The 23634-nt window shown below is 46.3% G+C and overlaps 1 protein-coding gene across 36 annotated transcripts in view; it reads left to right on the forward strand.

Annotated features, from left to right (window-relative positions):
• PLEKHA6 (pleckstrin homology domain containing A6) overlaps nucleotides 1-21975 on the forward strand; it is a 195331-nt gene extending 173356 nt beyond the window's left edge. For all 36 annotated transcript variants that reach the window (XM_083445473.1, XM_083445504.1, XM_083445495.1 and 33 more), the window contains 8 exons: nucleotides 1915-2044; nucleotides 4783-4892; nucleotides 7519-7704; nucleotides 8896-9060; nucleotides 10264-10397; nucleotides 11228-11370; nucleotides 13740-13860; nucleotides 15892-21975. In XM_083445473.1, coding sequence (XP_083301599.1) covers nucleotides 1915-2044; nucleotides 4783-4892; nucleotides 7519-7704; nucleotides 8896-9060; nucleotides 10264-10397; nucleotides 11228-11370; nucleotides 13740-13852 — 981 coding nt within the window. In that variant the 3' untranslated portion in view covers nucleotides 13853-13860; nucleotides 15892-21975. The remainder of the gene's footprint in view (nucleotides 1-1914; nucleotides 2045-4782; nucleotides 4893-7518; nucleotides 7705-8895; nucleotides 9061-10263; nucleotides 10398-11227; nucleotides 11371-13739; nucleotides 13861-15891) is intronic.
• The last annotated feature ends 1659 nt before the right edge of the window (nucleotides 21976-23634 follow it).

The following is a 23634-nucleotide window of genomic DNA, read 5'->3' on the forward strand; positions in this document are numbered from 1 at the left end:
CTATATTTATACTGATAGCCAAGTATCCTGTGGCTTGTGGGCCTCTTTGCCCAGTGGGAAAGTGATATACAAAACACATAAGTCCACAAGAATATCATGAACAATGACACGTTCCTCAGAGAGTAACTCTTTACTTAGTTTGTAAGATAACCTTGGATTAATATCTGCAAAGGTTTCACATCTCCACCAAGCAGAATCTGATCCGTGTTAAACCCCATGAAGGTAGTGGAAATGTTTTAAAGCTGCTGAGCTGGTTTTTCATCTCCCATGTTGAGAGGGGATATCATGCCATTGGGATCTCATAAGAGCTGGTTGGGGGGAAGCAACCATTATAGGTCAGTTGCAAAGTAGGTGGGGGGAGAAAACCTCCAAGCCTTCTGCTGCTCTCGCTTCAAAGCTGCCTTTGCTTTTCCCCAAGTGGAATTTCACAGGTTTTGCACGTCCCAAAAGTCAGACAGCGGCAGCAAAGTTTAGGGCAAGGCCATATAAAGAATTAAGAAATTAAAATGAGGAATTAAGGTGGTTGTTGTATTTTCTAAAAGGCTGGTGCTTTTTTTTCTCAAACCCAAAGCATTTTCCCCCCAGTCATAGTAATAAAACTAACCTCAAAAGTTAAGTTTTAAAACATGCCTTACTGCTGACCATGGATAAAGTTGCCATTATAGGATTAAGTCATTCCTATGAACTTATCAAGAATTGGATGCTATTGTGATACAACAGAGAAAAGTGAGTCAAATGTTCACTCTGGACCAGATTGAAATAGAACCCTCAAACATTTTACTGCCTAGAAGTTCAGCACAAAATGCACAGAGACTCATACCTTTTATTCTGGGTGTTTATGTTGTAACAGAGGCCCACATACAGAGTTCATTATGATGTACATTAAATGCCCAGGCTGACAGAAAGGCTGTTTGGTGCAAGGGACCAATATAATGGTTGCAACTGCTCTGGCTCATTCTGCCATTCCTCGCTGTGGTTTTACTTCTATTGTCCTTTCCCTTCCCTGCATTCATCCCCTGTGATAGTCATCTGTGTTAATAGCAGAGATTGCCCACAGAGATTCTCTTGAGATGAAGCAGAAGGAGAGGGACTTGGGGAGGTTTCGTTGCCAATGTTAAAATGCCCATCTTTCCCAGAGGAAGGGGTGGGGGTAGGGAAACACCTCTTCAAGCTGTTGCATATTTTCTGATCAAGGGGGCAAAGATTTTCCAAAGCTCTGTTGCTCTTGTATGGTTTTGAGTCTCCAATTCAGTGGAGTGGTGACGGCAGCTTTTGTAATTGGCCTCATTCACCAATACTTATATCTGAAATGTCTGCATCCTGCTAGCAACAAGAGTAGATGGGATAGAGACAGACCTTGTACCTAAGCTGTTGGTACCATTTCTACTTGGACTGTTGGCTCATACAGGCTTGCCTTTCAATTGAACAAAACAACAATAACAGTGGAAATCTTATCCACAGATAAGAAAGACTCTGGAAGGCTGGGACTGTGTTAAGCACCACTACTTTGAGATAGAAGCACAAAAAATCCACTGATCTTTGCTCCCAAATGCCAGCACTTTGGATATAGTGTGCTCTGAACCACCACACCTTTGATTTGCTTTTGGTTCTTCAAATTTGAGTTGAGCATGAATTTGCCCCATTTTCTCCAGCTGATTGGTTCTTGGGCACTGGACACTCCTCGGGGTCATTTTTGGATGATGGGCAGGGGGAGAAACCCCTGGCAAAGGTGCTTCTTCTGATTACTGCTTCCTTTCACTGTTTCTGTGTGGGCATTTCTGTTCATTTTTGGCATGTGTGTTTGTCTGTGTCTGAAATCCTGTGTAGTTAAGGAAAGTGGCAGCTGTTTGGAGACAGGACCTCTCTTCAGCTTCCCTTGCAGTTCCTCACAGGGAATTGTATTTGCCCCCACAGTCCAAGTCCAGCTTTGAGCAGAACAAGAAGGACCATCACCGGACGTCAGCCTCAAATTCTGCTGTGGAGGCTGGTCTCTTGCAGACAAGGCAAGACCCGGATGCTGATAAGCAAGTTGCTCTCAACAAAGGTACTGGTAAACAATGTGCATCCTAGGAGGGGATCTGATTTGGCTTACTGATTAGGACTCCTCCAGACAACCTGTCTATTGAGTAGTCCTCCTGACTTGCAGATAGATTATATGGATAGATCTGCTCCGTATTGTTGCCCTTATGGCCTGCTTGTGGACTTCTTTGTGGGCATCTGGTTGTCAACTGTGGGAAGCAGTTGTGGGTGGACTTTTGGTCTGATCCAGCAAGACTCCTCTTATGTTTATAATGGGACTCAAGGAGGAAGTATATTCAAAGAATAAAGCCTCCATTTCCATTATGGTCCATTAAGATGGGCTTAGGAATGATGGCAATTTAGTGTTAATAGGTGCAAAAGCTGCTTCACTACAACAGTATATTTCTAGTGCAGGCTGCTGTTGAAATCTGGAAGGACACAGGTGTCTGGTCAACACCATTAGCACTCTTCTGCTCTTTCCCACGGAGATGACCAGATGCAGTGTGGGACAAGGGTCCTGCATCTTTGGTTGTTTGGAAGAAGGAATTTCGACAGGTGCAGCTTGGCTCACCCTACTGGTCCTATGATATGACAAGCTGCACCTGTCCAAACTTCCATATCTACAAAACTATTAAAGATGTGATGGGCCTATGGGCTTGCTTGATCTCTAGATACAAGTCTCTTACACGTCTGTTTAATTTCAATAAAACTAGTTGTTGTGTACAATGTTCTGATTGTAAACTGCCTTTTGTGTAGCTGTATGCAACTGAAAAGTGGCATAAAAAAATACTTAGGCGCAGCATTTTCAGTGAAAGCTGTGGTTGTCAAATTCTGTGGTTCCAGCCACTTGGTATCTGAAAATAATGTACCGTATTTTTCGCCCTATTGGACGCACCGGCCCATAGGACGCACCTAGTTTTCAGGGGGGGAAATCAAGGAAAAAAATATGATTTCCCCCCCACAGCTCTGGGAGCAGCGGACAGGCTGCACGCAGCCTGTGCGCTACTCCAAGACCTTCTCCCTGCTTTTGCGGGAGGTGGCGGAATTCCCCCACCTCCCGCAAAAGCTCACAGGAGCCGTGCGCGACTCCTACGGGCTTTTCAACCAGGAGGGAAAAGGGACGGACTCGGCCAGTCAGTCCCTTCTCCCTCCTCGGGGAAAAGACCCCAAGAGGGGCGCTCTTCAAAGGGTGTGCGGCTCCTGCGGGCTCCTAGAAAAGCCCGCAGAAGCCGCGGAGCCCCTTTAAAGAGCGCGCGGCTTTTGCCTGCTTTTGCGGGAGGTGGGGGAATTCCCCCATCTCCTGCAAAAGCCCACAGGAGGGAGAAGGGACGGACTTGGCCAGTCAGTCCCTTCTCCCTCCTCAGGGAAAAGCCCCCAAGAGCGGCGCGCTCTTTAAAGGCTGCGCGGCTCCTACGGGCTTTTCTACGAGGTGGGGGAATTCCCCCACCTCCTAGAAAAGCCAGCGGAAGCCGCGGAGCCCCTTTAAAGAGCGCACGGCTTTTGCCTGCTTTTGTGGGAGGTGGGGGAATTCCCCCATCTCCCGCAAAAGCCCACAGGATGGTTGGAGAGTAGCGGGATGGCGTCGCGCGCCTTCCTGCTGCCCCCCATCCTCTGGGGCTGGCGAGGGGGGAAGCGCTGCTCCCCCCCCACCAGCCTCAATGCCGGGATGGAGAGTAGCAGGAAGGTGTCGCGCGCCTTCCTGCTGCCCCCCATCCTCTGGGGCTGGCGAGGGGGGAAGCGCTGCTTTCCCCCCCGCCAGCCTCAATGCCGGGATGGAGAGTAGCAGGAAGGCGTCGCGCGCCTTCCTGCTGCCCCCCATCCTTTGGGGCTGGCGAGGGGGAAAGCGCTGCTTTCCCCCCCGCCAGCCTCAATGCCGGGATGGAGAGTAGCAGGAAGGCGTCGCGCGCCTTCCTGCTGCCCCCCATCCTTTGGGACTGGCGAGGGGGGAAGCGCTGCTTTCCCCCCCGCCAGCCTCAATGCCGGGATGGAGAGCAGCAGGAAGGTGTCGCGCGCCTTCCTGCTGCCCCCCATCCTTTGGGGCTGGCGAGGGGGGAAGCGCTGCTTCCCCCCCCCCCCCGCCAGCCTCAATGCCGGGATGGAGAGTAGCAGGAAGGCGTCGCGCGCCTTCCTGCTGCCCCCCATCCTTTGGGGCTGGTGAGGGGGAAAGCGCTGCTTTCCCCCCCGCCAGCCTCAATGCCGGGATGGAGAGTAGCAGGAAGGCGTCGCGCGCCTTCCTGCTGCCCCCCATCCTCTGGGGCTGGCGAGGGGGGAAGCGCTGCTTTCCCCCCCGCCAGCCTCAATGCCGGGATGGAGAGTAGCAGGAAGGTGTTGCGCGCCTTCCTGCTGCCCCCCATCCTCTGGGGCTGGCGAGGGGGGAAGCGCTGCTTTCCCCACCGCCAGCCTCAAAGAGCAGACTCTCCTGGCTTCAGCGGAAGCAACGCAAAGCCTCCGGAGCGCAGGCTTCGGAGGCTTCGCGTTTCTATCGCTGAAGCCAAGGAGCCTTCATTCGCCCCATAAGACGCACATACATTTCCCCTTCATTTTTGGAGGGGGAAATGTGCGTCTTATAGGGCGAAAAATACGGTAGGTTTTTTAATCTTTGGGTGGGTGTGGGAAGCCATCTCTCCTTGCAATCAAAGGGCCATGGTGTCCCAAATAAAGAAAACATGGTTATGTCTGTCCATACCTATTGCCATTGCCGGAAACTTGACTTTTTGCTTCTTGCTGATGAAACACCTTTCTCTCTCCTCTGCATTCTCCCAGTTGGCATTGTTCCCCCAAGGACCAAATCCCCCATGGATGACGACAACATCCCCATGTCAGGTGTGGTGCGGAGGGGTGCCAGCAACTTAGCCAATGGGCTGAATGCCCGGGTAAGATCAAATTCTGCTGTCTTTTCCTAATTATAATTACCATCAGAGGGATTGAGGCAATACAGAGAGGGTTATGCAGCTTGCTAAGATGGGAAAGGAGCAGGAGGCTGGGAGAGGAATTTAAGAAGATCTCAGGTTATAGTCTCCTTCCTTTTTTGTTTTGTTTTACTAGTTAGAACACCTTGGGGCTGCTTCGAAGGAGCATGGCAATTTTTAGAGAGGGTGTTTAGCCTTTCTTTCCACACACCCCATGCCTTTTCCTTGATGTAAATCTCGAACACTCACGCACGCATAGACACACCCTGAGGGAAGAGACACGTACTAGACAAGTCCTGGTGCTGTTCCTGTTAGTAGCTGGAGAGGAGATCCTAATCACAGCTCTTTCACCTCTGCTCATGTTTTGGAAAAGTTGCAAAAGTTTGGAAACGGCAGCAAAAAGCTCATAAAAAGATTGGTATTATCTATTCGCTTGTGAATCGCCTTCCACATATATGTCCCAAGACAATTTACTGACATATCTTTAAAAGTAGCTAGAATAATTTTTAAAAGCAACACAAGAACAACCAAGTATATGTTTTTTAAAAACCCACACAAAATGGACCCCAGAGGCTGGAAAAGATCTACCTGCCCCACCTCTGCACTATGAGCAAAGCTATAAAGGTAAGCTAGATGTCATTGTGTCAGTTCCTCTGTATGATCACACAGGTCTTCTGATTGTGAGGAGGAGACTTTGCAAGCACAACTGGCATCTACCTCAGAAGCTTGCCTAATGCAAGGAGGGCAGAGGCAGAGCCAGTGGGCATGTGGCATTGGGCACTGAGCCCACAAAGCAAAACCGCCCCTCCTCTGCATAGATGGCAAGAGAACTTTAATATTCAGAGGGGAGGAATACCAGTCAAGGATATACAGTGGAACCTTGGTTGTTGAATGTAATCAGTTACAGAAGACCGTTCGACTTCCAAAACATTCGGCAACTGAGGCACAATTGCTGGTTGGCAAAATCCATTGAAAAAATGGAGAAACATGCCTCGGAAGCCATTCGGCTTCCGAGGCATGTTTGAAAACGGAAGCATTCACTTCCAGGTTGTTGGCATTCGAAAGCTGAAACATTTGATTTCCGAAGTGTTTGACAATCGAAGTTCTACTGTATTGCTTTTTGACCATTGAAAGGAGTTTGTATACACAATTCCTACCATCTTTATGACAACCCTCTGAGGTAGGTCAGTGTTGCTATGAACCCCCTTATTGCAAATAAGGGCTAGAGGGCAGAGAGAATATGGCTTACTTAGAGCTAAGTCAGTTGATGGCTTTAGAGTTAAGGTTTGAACAGGAATCTTCCTATCTCAGGCTCTTAGGGAGAAGCAAGACATGGCTGCTGCTCAAAAGGTGGTGCACTCCATTGGCTGCTGCTTGAAAGAATGCAGTGACATCACATCTCTCCTCCTCTCCTTTTTATGAGGCCTTAACAGGTAGAGAAGAGGTGGGGAGACAAGTCTGCTGTTTTTGTTTCTCACTACTGGATATCTGGTTAAAAACATTGGAAGCTGCCTTATACTGATTTGCACCATCTAGCTGAGTACTGTCTACACTGGCTTGAGGATTTGAGGTGGGGTTCTCTCCCAGTAGTACCTGAGGGTGCTGGGAATCAAACCTGGGACCTTCTTCATGCAAAGCAGATTCTGCACCACTGAGCCACAGCCCTTCTGCCCTTGGCCACTGAATTACACCAACTCTCCTCTTTTATTCCGAAGATAGTGTTGTCAGGAAAGAGCACTGGGGCTTAACTAGATTAGCATTTAACTTTCTCTTGCAGTGCTCTGGAAACTCTCCCCTGGGGTGCTGAAGTTGGTCAGCATCTGTCTTTTTTCCTTTCTTTTCACTCAGTAACTGCCGTTCTGTTCCCAAAAAATGCACAAGCAGCAGTAAATTCGCAGCTGCAGAGCGCAGCCAATGGATTGTTAAATTGCTTCCTCTTTTCTCCTCCCAAATCTGTCACTCCTTTCAGAATCACCATCTCTCAGACTCACTTTGCCTGTCTCCCCCAAACTGTTTTGCCTAGTGGCTGTCCATCCCTTGGCTCTCCATCTTGAAGGGCCATAATAGCTCGGTGGTACAGCATTGCTGATTCAATCCCCAGCATCTCCAGGTAGGATGGAGAGAGATCCCTGTATGAAATCCTGGAGAGTCACTGCCAATTAATGTTTAGATAATATTCAGCTAGGGTTGCATATGCACCATACATTTAAAACACATTGCTTCCTCCAAACAACTCTGGGTGTTGTAGACCCCTCACAGCACCACTATTCCCAGCACCCATAACATACTACAGTTCCCAGGATCCTTTGTGGGAAGTCATGTTCTGCAAGCTTATGGTGTGTATGCAGGCATGGACCAATGGCCTGACTCTGCATAAGGCAGCTTTCTATGTTTGCATATTTCTCTCCTGATATCTCAAGTGAGCCCCTTCTTCTCCTCACAACAGAAACCAAAAAGGTTATGTATAGGTCTATGAATTGGGAAATTCAGGGGAGCTTTTTGAGCAGGGCATTTTCCTACTCAAGATAAACCAGCTTCTTCCCTTCGCTATATATAACCACGAGGCTGCTGTGTGTGTGTGTCTCCCCAGGACAGGCCAAAGAGTGCAGTATTTTCGAATGAAATGAAGGCAAAGATGAGCGTAGAGGAACAGATTGATCGCATGAAGCGCCACCAAAGTGGTTCTATGAAGGAGAAGAGGCGGAGCTTGCAGCTTCCAGCCAATCAGCAACAGGCAGACAGCCTTCTCTCTAAAGCACCTGCCTCTTACAAAGTGGTAATGTATCCCTGTTGTTGTTTATTAGTTACATTTTTGCACTAAGGTGTCTCAAAGTGACTTGCAGAATAAAAGTACTGTATAAATTACAAAGACATTAAAATCAGATATGCAGCAATAAACAAAATACTCATCTGAAAATGTATATCAGAGAACAAATCCTACCCCTACCCCCCCCACTTACCCCCCCCCAAAGCCCACTGACATAATGAACTACTCTCCCAGGACCCAGGTAAATGAAAATGTTTTGGCTCGGCACCTAAAATTGCACAACAACGGTAGAGATGATTCAGCCATGTGAGTCTGTCCACCTGGTATAAGGCAGCCCACAACACAAAGTTGCCACCTTTGAGAGCAAGACCACAGAGCTGCCCTTTGCGTGGCAAGTTCCCACCCCCACCAGTGGAAATAATGACACATGACACAATTATTAAGGTTAATGGGCTAAATAAGGCCACAGCTTTATTGGTTACAGGTGATGAGCGGTATTGGCTTAGGCATTGGTCCTAACAGACTATATCCAACTTCAGCCCGTCCGCTTGAAGTCCGGGAAGGGTTAACCACCAGTAGGTGGAGTTCTGCTGATGCACATCAACTAGGAACTCCCCTAGGGTTACTGCTCGGGAGTGTGCCTTAGGCCCTCACCTCCTCAGGCTTTGGACAGGACCACACACCCCGGAATCCTTTATCGGACTACCCTTTAATATGTGGGGCAGGTGATGGCGCTACCTCTCCTCTTCCATCTACAGAACAATACCAATGCCTAACCGCCAATACCCAGAAAATTGTGGCGATTTGCTATGAGGTAGATAAAAAACCAAGTGGCTGGTGCCAATTTGCCAAGTGGAAAAAATTCCTACCAGGCCCCTCAACAGTGAAGGTCCATAGCAAGGTCAAAGAACGTAAACCTTATAGGGTGGGAGTGCCCACAACCCCACCTCCTCCGTAGGGCGGAAATGGCTTTCCCAGCATGGAGGCCTTCTTACTGACCTTTTGGGTGACAATTCCCATTGGACCCAGGCAGCATGACCAAAGGAAGGCTGCCTTAGAGTGTGGCAGGTGAGAAAACGGTGGAGGCAACGTGCAAGGAATGAAATATAAAATACCAGCAAGTGCTTATGAAGAGTGATCTACATTTCTATCACATCCCGACTCTAATGTGTGTGCTGGTGGGGGCATGATATGTTCTAGGTGCGCAGACATCGCAGCATCCATGAGGTGGACATATCTGATCTGGAAGCAGCTTTACGCTCTGAAGACTCTGGAAGGATGTATGAGACTCCACGGGAGGAGATTGCACGTCTGCGCAAAATGGAGCTGGAGCCAGAGCATTATAATGTGGACATCAGCAAGGAGGTGAAGTCCATGCTTCCTCTGTGCCTTGGCCTACAAATCATCACCATCGTAAATTTATTATTTATGACCCGGTCCATTTGGCTGGGTTTCCCCAGCCACCACCAAAAATAGGATTCTCCTCCTTCACATGAATTTACAGTGTGGTTTAGGTGCCTGGTTTGAAATTCACAGAAGTACATGGAAAGATGGAGCAAGATCTCAGGGCATGGTCCAATGGCAGTGGAGTCTTTTCCCTTAGGACGAATGGGGCACTGCTCCATCCATCTTAGTCTGACCTCAGCCAGCCTCCACCCATCTTCCTGCTTACAACCAGTCCAGGCAGGGGGTGCTGCCTTGTCAGCTTCCTCCTCCTTAGTCTCAGTATTTCACTTACAGAACTCAGCAGGCAGAAGGATGGGGACAAAAGCAGAATTAAGTTGGCTCTGCCTGCCATTGGCTCCGAATCCACCTGCTGTTGGTCTCTCTGCCTTCTGCCCTACCAGCTGTCACTGTGGCACATGATGCAGCCACCTTGCTGAAGCTAGGTAGATTTGGGTCTGACTGGTGCCTGGGTGTGAGACTACCTTGGGTTCCATAATGGGGGAAAGGCAGAATATTAGTGTACTAAATAAGTAAGATAAAAAAGATGGTCCCTGAGGGTTACCACTTTGTATGGGGTGTGCACCCTGGCTAAATGATTACGCTGTATGTTTGCAGGGGTGGAGGGGATGAAGAATGCTGTCTTCATTGAGAGCCAGTGTGGTGTAGTGGTTAAGAGCGGTAGACTCGTAATCTGGTGAACCGGGTTCGTGTCCCCGCTCCTCCACATGCAGCTGCTGGGTGACCTTGGGCCAGTCACACTTCTCTGAAGTCTCTCAGCCTCACTCACCTCACAGAGTGTTTGTTGTGGGGGAGGAAGGGAAAGGAGAATGTTAGCCACTTTGAGACTCCTTCGGGTAGTGATAAAGCGGGATATCAAATCCAAACTACTACTCTTCTTCTTCATGTCAAGATGCCAGGACACACAAGGGGACAATCTGGAGAGAATTATGTAGCCCAATTCAGAATTAGGGTGCTTTGTGTGAGATCTGATCTAGAACTTATATTAGAAATAGATGTGGGTAGTATCATGGCCAGGGGTTGGGTGCTCGAGAAAGGCTATTATGTCAGTTAATCTTCATTGCCACCTTTTCAGCTCACAGTCTGTCTCGTTCTGCTCTTCAGCTTTCCACCCCAGACAAAGTCCTCATCCCAGAAAGGTACATTGAGCTGGAACCTGATACTCCACTGAGCCCAGAGGAGATGAAGGAGAAGCAAAAGAAAGTGGAGAGGATAAAGACGCTGATTGCCAAATCCAGGTGCATTGCAGACCAGAAACTTCTTTCGCCCACATCACATGTTTTTGCTTTCTCATTATGCCCTCCAATCACTGATCATCAATCCATGCCTGCTTATCCATGGACATTTACTGAGGAATAGCCATGCTATGTTCACTCACTTTTAACAGGGCATCTGCATGACATTGTAAACAAAACATCCGGCTCCCATGCTTTCCCTGCTTAGCTTCTGTTTCTCCCCCACCCACAAGCCCAGATTTTTTGAATACAATAGAAAAGCTGTGCAGCTTAGCCAGTTGTAGATAACCTACGACAAGGGATGTAAGAAGCTGGCAATTTCCATAAATCACATAGCTATTTACATAAGATACATTCATGTCATTGTAAAGGAAATGTCAAAACAATGTAAAACAAAATAATAAAATATGTATCATTTGTGGAACTATGTGAAGAAATACTGATTGAATTTGCTTGACTGATTTCCATTCCTGAGTACAGACGAGCACTTGAACTGCTGCATTTTTTGTTTCCTTTTCCATATTTGTCAGAATTCCTCCCTATCACTCAGCTGTTGTTCTTTGAGGATACTCCATTCCATTTCCCCCCATTTTCCATTCCTCCCCTTTCAATTAACCAGTCAATTCTGTGGCTATTGAACATGCTTCATTCTCATGGGGCTGTTTTTGCAGTGGCCCCTCCCCAGGGAATAGTGATGTTTGTATGTGTGTACCACCTGTCAATGCTTCTCCTATCCCACTGATCTGCCTCTTTGAGTGCTAACTCCCTTGTTGCCAAAACATGTCCTGGGGCAGCCAGCTGCAGATAATAACCCCAAATTCCCTCTCTTGCAGCATGCAGAATGTGGTCCCCCTCAATGAGGGAGAAGTGGACGTGACCCAGGACCCAGAAACCCAGTTGCAGGAACAGGAGAAGCGAATAGAGATCTCCTGCGCCTTGGCTGCAGAAGCCTCCCGACGGGGCCGCATGCTCTCAGGTAAGGTACCGGTGCAAGGAAGATTAGGCAGTGGAGCAATGCAGCCGCAAAGAAACAAAAGGCTTTTCCTCCCTCTGCAAGTTCTACATTTAAGTGTGGGATATATAAGTCATGGTAGAAATGAATTACAGATGACTACGTAATTCCCTTGTGCAGGCAAGGCTTTCAAAATAAGATGGATTTGACAGCTGGCATGCTAGCCGGTGTAAATTAGAACCACTGCTTTAAATTAGTTATAGTGATTTATAAAGGCCAGAGAATTGTCTTGCAACGCCAGACGTGCTGCTGCAGTGCTTTGCTTTTATACTAGTGGCGATGTGTCAAAAGGGGCATATTTGCATCATTGCTGCCAAGTGCCAAATAATGTCAAACATATATTAATTGGTCTCGGCTGTCAAGTTGCTTGTGCAGTGACATGCATTACATTGAACTTTGCTGTCCTCTTTTTTTACTCCTTTAATTTGAAGCCCTTAAGGAGCAATGCCTGGCAATTGGCATAAACTTACAGGTCCTGAAGTGATGTGTGGGAAACATCAATTCTAGCAAATTAAATATATACCATGCATATCTATATTATGTAAAAGCTGGCCCATTCTTTTAGGTGGTCTTAAAATAACCAGTTGCTTCCCATTTTTTCAAAAACCTCAGGTAACTAGCTAATGCAACGCAGGGCCCTCCAACAAAGGCAGCCCAGTTTCTGTGGCCCAAAGTACTGAGAGGTCGCCATCCATTTAGAGGGACTCAGGAATAATTCAGCATATCTCAAGTGGAGGAAGCCTTAGCTTAAAGCTTAGGCCGGAAGACCACATACCTGCCCAGTGAGCCAAGTGCAAAGAGGTCCAGTTCTCTTCCTAAACCTAGGTCTTGAGTAAGATGAAGTAGTTAGCCCTTCCTGCTATTACCAGCTGCTGTTGCAGCTGATGGACACAGCTTCCAATTTTCCCTATATTGATGGCATTAGATCAGTTTGTGCTTGGCTGCAGGGGCAACCAGATGGCTAACAAGAGGAGAAAATAAGGTTCTCCGTGGCCTGCATATTTTCTTCCTCTGCTGCTGCTGCAGTGGCTGCCTAAGCAAGAAAAAAGACCTGGGGGCTTTTTCCCACACAAGAGGATGCATGGAATGTTTCCCCTGGAGGTGTAGTGTTGCTGTTCAGGGACAGTGCAGGGACAGCCAACATGGTGTCTTCTAGATGTTGGATTATGAGTCCCATTACTCCTGGCCATTGGCTATGCTGGCTGGTGCTGATGGAAGCTGGAGCCCAACAACATCTGGAGAGCAATGTGTTTGCTGTCCTAGGCTAGTGCATGCATGGCAGGGGGTAGTTCCCACTGATTTCCATTAGGGGAATACCAGAGGAGTCCAAGATACCATGTGTAACGCTGCTTCCCTTTCTGAGTGTTTTTTATTTCTATCAGTTCAACCCTGGGAAAAGAGTAAGAGACCGGGGTCATGCCAAATGGCGGGAGATTCATGACAAACAAAACACAGTGTTTCTTCAGACAGTGCAGCGCCAACCTATGAGACCTCACTGTTCAAATGCAGGAATGCCATTTTGCTGTGGGAACGGCAAACACGGCAGCTGGCAATGGGGTTCATGGCCTGATGAAAATGACTTGGGGAACTGCTAGCTGTGTGTTTATCATTGCATTTGATGGATTCCCCACCACCTGCGCTCTACTACCCAGCTACCTCTGGCTGCTGAAGAAGCTGCTGTGTAATGCTGACTTATTTGCTTTGTGGCCAGGCTTGTGCAGGAGGCTGGAGGGAGATTATTATTATTCAAGCCACGTCTGGTCTAAAGAATCTATCATGAATAGCTGCACCTTCCGGGACTGCTATGAAGGCATTCCATTCACATGAATATTAATGCTTAGCGCTATTTTCTGATGAGACACCAAGCAAAAAAATTATAATTCAGCCTTCCTTTAATCACATGGCAGGGTAGGGTGCCCATCTTCCTACAAGGTGGTGTGTCTACCTCCCTACAGGATGAATGGTGTGCTGTTCCCATCATTGCCTTACTCTGCGGTTTTCTCTGTGCAGTGCTAGTGGAAATCACACAGGCATAACACAAGGAGGGAGCTATTTTGTGCCACTCTGTGATTTCTGATCATGCTTCCTATTCCCTTTCCTCTAACCCCTGTTTGCTGTATGGCAGCTTTCACCAACCTGGTGCCCTCCAGATGTTGTTGGACTGCAACCTCCACCAGCCACAGCCAGCACTAGGTGGGGCTGATGGGAGATGTAGTTTCGCAACTTCTGAAAGGCACCAGGTTGTCAAAGGCTGCTCTATGAAATGTGTTTCCTTGCCTTTGCTTCCCATTTCTGTATGGTCTTCAGACCCTGTCTCCATTTCTTGTTTCCAGCTCAGTGTGCCACCCCGAGCCCTCCCACCTCCCCAGCCTCCCCGACTCCACCGACCAAGTCCCTCTCGTCTGATTCATCCCAGGGCGGCGACAGCCATTTTATGCGTGTCTGAGCCATAAAGTAAGCACTTCTTTTTTTTACTTTTACTTTTGCTTTTCTTTCTTTTTCTTTTTCTTTTTTACTATATTCATTTCATATCTCTATATGCCTTGGTCTCTTGGAGAAAAGAAGTGGTAAGCTTCTTTTCCAAGAGTTTCATCTCCTCTCCTCACCAACCCATCCATTCACTGAGATCCACTAAGGTAACCCTTTCTTCTGTGCTGTGTAAGCTCAGTCTCCTTCCTCAGAGTTAAGTGCAAGATGCTTCCATAGTGAATCAAGGTGCCATGCTTTGTTCTGGAATCCCTGGGGCAAAGTGACCTTATTTCAATGAGCAATGATTCCCCGTGCCAATTAAACCAGGAGAATATTCTTGAATGAGCACATTGTTGTAGCTCAGAGTATGGACCCAGGAGACCCTGCTCTGTCATGTCATGAACACAGTAGATAGCCTGGGCCCAAACATGCCACTGGGTGTATTTTCTCAATACACTGGGTGTATTGAAATCAAAAAACATACTAAGAACATAAGCAGAACCTGCTGGGTCAGAGCAATGGCCCATCTAGTCCAACATTCCATTCTCACAGTGGCTGACCTGTGGGAAGCCTGCAAGCTGGGCATGGACACATCAGCTCTCTGCCCACTTGCAGTTCCCAGCAACTGGTATTCTTAGGAGGCCATAAGTTTAATCAGGGAAATCAAAAGCAGTAGCGGCAGAGCCACCATCCCAACGCCAGTGTCACAACAGCTTACTAGGGTGGTGTTTCTGTGGGGCAGGGCAGCAGCAAGGTCAGGGCTGCTGGTTTCCTGGCAGGTAGGTTGCTGTTGCTTACTGGGAGAGGAAGGACAATGCCGTGGGGAGGTTAGCAGGATGCAAATGAATCAGGAGCACTCGATTGATTCTGCCAGTGCTTTTGCACCACACTGACCACCCCACCACTTCATCCCTCTCCCTCCCAGAAAGCAACAGCAACCAACCTGTTGGGAAGCTAGCATAACAGTTTTCCCACCCACCCACCCAATGAGCCACTTCATAACTAAGGGAATGGTTGATGTTAAGCTGAACTGCTATGTGCCACCATTAGGGACACCATAGCTGCTCCTTTCACAAACCAACTGGTACAGAACACCAAAATTTGGACAAAGCTATGGAAATATTATTTTTTGTTGGATTTAGTCTTCCATCAGCTCCAGCCAGCATGGTCAAAGGTTGGAGATGACAGGAGTTGTTGTCCATCAGCATCTGGAGGGCCACAGGTTCTGTGGCTATAACACATTAGGTTGCTTCTGTGAACTGAACCGAAAGATGGAGATGGGCATCTATGATAAGCCACAACTCCATCCTTTAGGCTGGACAATGGCCTGGGCATTGGTCCCATTTGATAAAGTAGGACTTTCTTCCCACTATACAAATATAAGATTGTGCTGTTAGTCTAGTCATCATCTGTGGTTGATAGACCAAAATGACAGACCAAAAATTCTTACAGTGGTATTCCTCATCCTGATGCTCTCTAGGTTGGCTGTGCTGACTGAGGCTGATGGGCGCTGTAGTCCAAAACATCTTGAGGACACCAGGTTGGGAAAGGTTACTTTAGAGTATCCTGCTGCACTGTGGGCTCTGCCTGACGTGTGTTTGACACAACCTTTCTTGGTGAAGACCTTTAAGGCTTTGAGAGAGCTCCCAGAGCAGAAAGATAAAGCTGTTAATGTCATTGAAACCTCTCTCTATGACATTCCTTCAAGGCACGTCTAGCAAATTCACAGCCTCTGCAAATCCCTCAAGCCTATTGTGAGGGAAATGTCAAAGGCCTGTGCAACAGGCCCACAACTTTAGGTTCCAACCAGTGGCGTAGTGTGGGGGGTGCAGGGGGGGCGGCCGCACTGGGCGCAACATCTGGGGGTTAGGGGGCACAAATCCATGGGTTAGGGGGCGCAAATCCACGGGTTAGGGGGTGCAAATTACTTGCCTTGCCCCGGGTGCTGACAACCCACGCTACGCCACTGGTTCCAACCACTGTCACTGACTCTTTTCTCCTCTCCTCTTCTTCCAGCACAGGCCCTGGCTGCTGTGAATGCTGTGAAGTTCCACGGAGCCACGTTTTAACCCACGGCGTCTGCACCCCAACCGCTGAACAACGCGCGTGGTCATTGTTAGGGTTCTCTCGGCACACCCATCTCCTTCAGTCAAGCTGCGGAAACTTTTTGGGAAAGAATAGCTGCCATCAAGGGAGAGCAGGGATGGCATTTGCCGTTGTCCCATTTCCTCCTGCCCCACTGCTGCTGCTGCTGCTGATATGGCCTGTACCAACTGCCCACAGTTCAGCAGGAGCCGTTTCCATTCTTGCCAGACAGGTCCTCTGTATCAGGTGCAGCAGACTCCCAAGGCTAAGGACCGGCAGCAAAAGAACAGCTGTGTCTCGGCAAAGAGGCAGCACTGAGCCAGAAAAGGGATGCTGGCAACAAGACTGGGAGGTGATGTAGCTCATCTCCTGGAGCTGTATAGCCTGCAAGTGCCGGCAGCAGGGAAGGAAGGTTGTGTGAAGAATGACTTTGTATCTGCAGCCAGGGAATTCATAACCCTCTACTGACGTGAGCACTAGATGTTTCTTCTCCTCCTCCTTCTCCCCCCTTACACACACACACACACACACACACACACAGCCCTTTGGTCTCTCCTCTGCCAACCAGAATGGCTTTTAGCATCTTTCGCCTGTGGAGCTAAGCAACCCATGCACGGCCACGCTTCCCTGCTTATGCTCACAGCCTTTCACAGGAAAAGGAAAGACAGCAAGGAAGCACAAGTGGACGGACAGAACTTTGTGGATGTGGCAGAAGACAGAAGGTTGACCGTGTGGGGACCCAAAGCGGCTTTGGAATCTTGCTAGGGTTGTGAGGATGTTGCTGTGGCTGGGATGGGCCAGCGTTTTCTTCTTTCCCAAGCTTAGGGGTTGGTTGGGTGGATGGAATGGAAGGTGCGGGCAATGTATGTGGACGTGTTTTAGGGGTGCGGGCGGAAGATATAATGGGGGAGGGAAGATGTTAGAAAAGCTTAGTTGGCTGTGATTCGCCACTAGGTGAAGCTTTAATGCTTTCTGCAACCCAGAGAGGTTGTCTTTTATCTGTAGGGGAAGAAAAAAACAAAACTGGGACTGGATGGGTGACATTTCTTCTCACATCACAGCCAACTCGGGAGAGTGCCACTGAGCATTTTCCTCCTGGCTTCTCCAGGGCTTCAAGTAATAGGATCAAAACTGTGTGCTGGATAGATCACTGTGTTCACCAAGCACTTGTCGCTTGCACCATCAGGTACTGCTGATGAAAACTGGATAGGGGGCTAGATGGAATATAGATCTGAACTAGACTGGATGGGCCATGAATCAGCCTCCATGGAATGTGTGAAGCAAAACTCTCCTGGCTACTGGAGGAGGGGAGGAGGGGGGACTGAAGCAAGACCCCTGATGTTCATCATGTATCCTCTTGCTTTATTCCCCACCACAACAGCTTGTAGGCAGTGCTTTTTTTCTAAAAAAAATGTTTAGGAGTACTCTCATTTTCCTACTCATATTGAAATGCTGCCCCTCAACGAGGCCAAACTTAGATTCACAAACTGTTTAGGGGTATCTGTCCCCCTGCATCCTCCCAGAAGAAAAGCACTGCTTGTCGGTGATTTGGAAGTAGAGTTCTCTCTCAAACACAGACGCCTGCAGCCTTCATCAATCTCCTCTCTGAAGGGTGCAGTAATCATTGCCGTGACCTTTCAGAGCAATTGAGCTCGTATATTAAGAGCATAGGACTAGTGATGCACCTGCTCCAAGCTCAGACCACCTCAAATGAGCCCTCATTAGTTTCGCAATAGTTTGAGAGCAGAACCAGCTCAGAATAGAGATTGGCCAGAGGTGCAGGCAAAGAGAGAGGACTTGGCAGACCTCAAGAAATACCAACCAAACCTCTCTTGAAACGTATTCAAACAGTGCTGATTCATACCTAGCCAGGAAACTTACCAGAATGAGGGTCTAAATTGGACCTTCTTTCGCCCTGCAGTTGTCTTCTGAAAGGGGACTTATACCTGGTAAGGCTTATCTGAATATCATTTAGGGCCGAGGTAGTCAACTTCCGTGCTCTCGGAGGATGCTTTCTTCTCTAGTGATCCATGGGCTGGACATATATTTCACCACACAACCTAGACCTTTTTAACAGTAGTCAAGCTCTGCATTAAAGCTGGCACCAACTTGCAATAAGGGCTTTGCAGTTCTGCAGCATAGCACTCAGGCGTGGATAGGGCATTGCACAGCAAACCCAGAGAGATGTAACATTAAAGCATTGGCTGCCTCACACCACACCTTTTGGAAAGAATTTTACTTCTACTTGGACCCTGTGGGCCAAAGTTTTTACACTCAAAATATTGTTGGGCCATCATGAGGCACATGAAATTGCTTCATACCAAAAATAAGGTCAAGCTGGACAAAGTCTTCCCAAACTGGTTCCTTCATTCTGTCTCAAATCTTTCTGAAAGAAACTCAGATTGTTCTAACTCTAGCTTAGAACACAAAAATGCAGCTGGCTTTTCTTTTTTTAATTCCCTTGAGCTGGATTTTCAGATGGGGTCTTGGTTATTTTGTTTTTGTTTTAAAAAAGCTGGATTCCCATTCATTCAATGTTTTGTTTGATTGTTTCCTTGAAGGGTTGACACTTTAGATTGAGATTCAACTTCTAGGTGGCAATTTGGTTGATTTGAAATGCTTATACATTCACCAAAAAAGTTAGCAACTTCATTCTGGACCTGGCTTTATCATAAGCATGTCCATAAATGTATTTATGAGTTTTAGTGAAACGTGCATCAAAACTGGGGGATCTTTTTTCCATATTTATTGGAGCAATACTGCTGTGGCTTCTAAAATCTGCCATTCTAAAACCATATAATCAAGGCTGATGGAGACTGAACATGAGTTAGTTTTCTAAGATAATGCTCAAGCTACAAGGTGGGCTGATCTCCCACCCCTTATGTCATGGTGCTCTTAGATATTGTTTCTAGAAGGTTTGGGGGCAGAGAGGATGATTTGACCAGAGAGAGAGAGAGAGAGAGAGAGGTAGAATCTCTGATTTTTACCAAGCCCTGCCTGTGTTATCCACCATAATCTGAATACTGTGTCAAATAATCTTATTTAAGTGAGGCTCTTTGCAGTGTTGTAGTTCTATGAAAAGGTTGGCTTGACAGAAAAGAATGGTTTTGAACTTTCTTCCCAGTACAATGCTCTAGATGCTAAGAAACTCTACTTTGCAGTTTCGTTCTTTCCTTACCTTGGGTCACTTAGGAGTAAGTTCAGTATCCAATGTATGTGGTTAAATCAGCAGATGACAGGTCAGTGTACAGAACTAAACTAAATGTGAAAGCGACAGACCCATCTCTTATAATGTGGGTCTGCCTTAATCTCATATAAAACCTGGCTGAGTGAGAAGTCCCAGTTTTAAAAGTCTTGCACGGGTGAGAGGAGCTGAGAGCTCTTCCCAGACCTTCCCCATAGCCCTTTTCCCTCTACTGGGTTGACTTATTTCTAGTGAGAAGAAAAGTGATGCTGAGAGGCAGACTGCAGGGAAGATAAACTGAAGTGGAACAGAGTATTCGGTTTTCCACACCACGTGCACTATTTAGTGCGCTAAATTGGAATCTGTGTATACACGATTGGGCAGTCCTAAATTTCAAGAAACAGGCCTACCACCATCAAGTCCAGTTTGGCCCTGAGGCAGGGATTGGTGGGGTGGCTCCAGGTGCTGTTAGACTCCCAACTCCTTTTGACCCCAGACAGCATAGCCAATGGTCAGGGAAGTTGGAAGTTGTAGTCCAACAACACTGAAGGACCACAGATCCAGGAGATGAAATGAAAAGGGACAGGTACAGAAACTGTCCCCCTACCCCAGTGGGGGATTGCTTCTGAGTATACATAGATAGAATTGCACTGTGAATTTTATTAGAGTCCATTTCCCACGTTCATTTTTACAAGCTTCCACCTCGTAATCTCCCATCTTGGGGTTAGCTTCCTCCTTGACGCTTCTGAGAATCCACCTCAACTGATATTGACCAGAATGATAAGTTTTTGGCAAGTAACAAGATCTTTGTCATATAACGCAATGGAAAACTCTTGGCAGGCTATCCCTAAATCAGAAATGTTTTCCACCTCCCTGTCCAATGAAATGATGAAGTCTGTTTTGTTATTTAAATGATCCTTTTGGCAATATGTAGAACACTCCAGGGAATCAGAGTTTTTGTTCCTTTCTTTCTCCTTCAACATTCCAGGATGATGATGTTAAAAATTATTGGTTCTGCTCCTGCAGGAGCACCCATGTTAGCTCATTAAAAACTGTCCCTTCATTATCCTCTACATGCCTTAATATATGTTTTATGGAAATTATACAGTGATGTGTGCTAAATATCTATATCTTTGTTTTTTTCCTCTTCTCACTAAACTGTTTTTGTTTCAAGCTTATGTTCTCTCTCAGTGCACAGGGCCACTGAAGCCAGCCCTGCCACTGAGTTATTGAAATGGAGTCACTTTGGGCAGTTTTATCAGAATAATTAAGAAAATAAAAAATAAAAGAAGACATATTTAAATAAATATATATATTTTCTGCTTTTATTGAAAGCAAATTTATTTAAAAATAAATGTAAGCTGTCAATTTAGAGGAATGATGCATTTATTTCCTTGTTTGTTGGGTACGGCAGTTGCTTTTGTATGTCAGGGACCAGTCCTCAGCTGATGCTGTTTGGCAATGGCTCATTTGTTGACTTAAGCCCATTGAGGCTCTGGCCCAGGAGGTACATTATAGGAAGATGAGTAGGACTGTAGCATATCAGGGACCGCAAAGATTGTCTTGCTGGTACGCAGCTATCCCATGGGGATTCTTGCAATATAGGTGGCTTTCCCCCTACTTCGTGTCAATGCTACTTCTTCTTTTATACTTTTTGTTCACGTGAATGTGTTTTTGTGTGGCAAAGCAGCTGGATTTCATCCTGTCTCTCTCCAGCTACTACCCTTCCCTACTACCATTCCCCTTAATATTGTTGGGGAGAGACACATCCTTCAGATGTGACCTGCATTTTCCCTTGTTGTGAAGGCATCCTTGACATTTTCTAAATGGTGGCAGCTCATTAGATAAGCAAGAGTCGAAGAGAGGCCTAAATTAGCCTCTTGAAAGCTTGTCGGCTTGGGATTGGCCTTCCCTTGACATCAGAGTAGGCCTCCTTATTCCACCTCTTGAGGTAGTGGTTCTATCTGTGCATCTGTTTGAGAGATGTGGAGGTCACCTCGAAAGGGTACAGTGAAACCATTCAACCAGTGTTCACATAAGAAAGGAATGAAGCAAGGACTCTGCCACTTTTTGCAGCCTCTTGCCTATTTTTCTGTCAAGGAAGTTTTGGATCCTAAGTCCAATTACCCTTCCCCCTTCTTTTCTTGCAATTGAGAAAGGCTTTAAAAAGGGCACGAAGGATGTCAAGGAATGTTCTCCATCACCCCTCACCAGCCCTCTGCTCAGTTAATAGCTAGGTGGAGTCTGTGACCAATTATTGCTCATGTCACTTTAAGTGTTTTGAGGTTACAAGCTGTGAGCTCTCAACAGAATGCGTTTCGCATCACAGTTTTACAGTATTGTGGAACATGTTTTTAAATGGTTTTATTTTAAGTGTTTTCCCTTCACTTCTAATAACACTTTCATATGCCAGCAGCACCTGTAACCAAGAGGAACTACATTATTTATGCACATTATTTGGAGCAATTTTTATTTTTATTTGCTTGTGTTAGGTTTAAAAAAACTATCAAAAAAGCAATGTGATGTTGATGTCTTTCTTTTGTATAAAAGTGACCTTAGATGATGACAATTTTAAAATTAGCAGTCTGTGATTTTAAAAAAACAGTATCTCAGTGGCTTGGGGTTCTTCACACCAAACCATGGAATAATCTTTCCAGTAATTAAATCTGCAGCAGCTTGCTTAATATTCCCCTCCCAGCAGCATTTGTTCTAGATGTAGCTACTTAAAAAGGTCAAAATCTCACACAAGGAAAACAAAACAAAACAAATAAATGCATTTGTACCTTGCAAGTTTGTATAAAGCAAATAAATAAAAATTGATGGTTTGTAAATGGACGGTGTGCTTCTCCCATTCTTCTCAGTGTGCATGTCAAAGAGTTGGGAAATGAAAGAAGGAATGACAAAGCAGCGGCCTGCTGGTAAGATTAGTTCCTGACAATAAGTATCTCAATAAAAGAGCCAGTGTGGTGTAGTGGTTAAGAGCGATAGACTCGTAATCTGGTGAACCGGGTTCGGGTCTCCGCTCCTCCACATGCAGCTGCTGGGTGACCTTGGGCTAGTCACACTTCTCTGAAGTCTCTCAGCCCCACTCACCTCACAGAGTGTTTGTTGTGGGGGAGGAAGGGAAAGGAGAATATTGGCCGCTTTGAGACTCCTTCGGGTAGTGATAAAGTGGGATATCAAATCCAAACCCTTCTTCTAAAAATAATAATAATAAAAAATAAGTATCTCAATACTAAATGCTCTTCACCACCAACCTTGTGCATCAGACCAGTTGATGGCCCTGCAATTCTGTGCATAGGAAGAGAATCCCACCAAGTACAATGGGACTTATTCCCATGTAAGTCTGTACAGGATTACAGAGGTTCAGCACAACTCTGTACAGATGCTCTGAGAACTAAATTCCACCAAATTCAATAGCAGTTCATTCCAGGTAAGGGGGGAGAGGATTGCGCTCAGAGAAAGGAGACTTAGATGTTATGTTAATGGGCAAGGTACTGCATCACAATAGTTATTTGTACGGCGGTTCCATTTTTGCCAAACCTTTGAGAGATCAACTTATAAAATGATTGCAAGAATTTCAATAGAAGCAGCAAGGATAGCTGGGTAATATCATGAGCATGAAAATACATTTCCTGTTTCAAAATGTGCTGAATGATTCACTTATTGGAAATAGATTCTCTTCTTGTGTCCTTAGTTATTTGTCAAGCACCAAAAGAGAACATATAGATCTTGTGCCTTAGTGACGCAGATATAGATAATACAGCTGTCCCTGGCCAGTTAATTAGCTTTTTATTATGGTATTTCTTTGCTCGCTGCTTGCATGAGAATGGGACATGTATTCTATTTTCTATGCAATATTTTCTATGCAATAGAAAAGGAAATGCTCCAAGACTGCGTCAGAGGGATTTTTATTATTATTATTATTATTTCTTGAGGCTAATAGAAGATGTTTGCATGAAGCAAAATAGTTGGCAAGATGCTATGCAATATACCAATGGTCCAATGGCTGGACCCTATATCTAGCTGATAAACCTTCCAGATTCTTTTTTGGCCTTCACATCTTTCCACCCTGCCCTCTAAGCTAGGGATTCCCAAACTGGCCCATGGGCCACCAGGAGTCCATAAGATTCATTCAGGTGGTCCACATCATCTTGGAATCACAGAACTGTAGAGTTGGAAGAGACCACTAGGATCATCTAGTCCAACCCTGCAATGCAAGAATCTTTTGCCCAACGTGGGGCTTGAACCCACAACCCTGAGATTAAGAGTCTCTCAATCTGTGGATTTGTGGTTGAAGATGGGAGACAGCACATCCATTGCATAAAATATTCATGTTGATTATTAATTGTATTTTTGTTGCTTCATTTAATTCTAGCATTGGATGTTATTGTATTCTATGGAGTTGCAATAGCTACAACTGGCAGAAAAAAACATTAAGTGGTCTGTTAAGATGCTCAGAATTTTTCAAGTGATCATGGGAAAAACAG

The sequence above is a fragment of the Podarcis tiliguerta genome, assembly GCF_965153285.1.
Source record: "Podarcis tiliguerta genome assembly, chromosome: 6".
Taxonomy (NCBI): domain Eukaryota; kingdom Metazoa; phylum Chordata; class Lepidosauria; order Squamata; family Lacertidae; genus Podarcis; species Podarcis tiliguerta.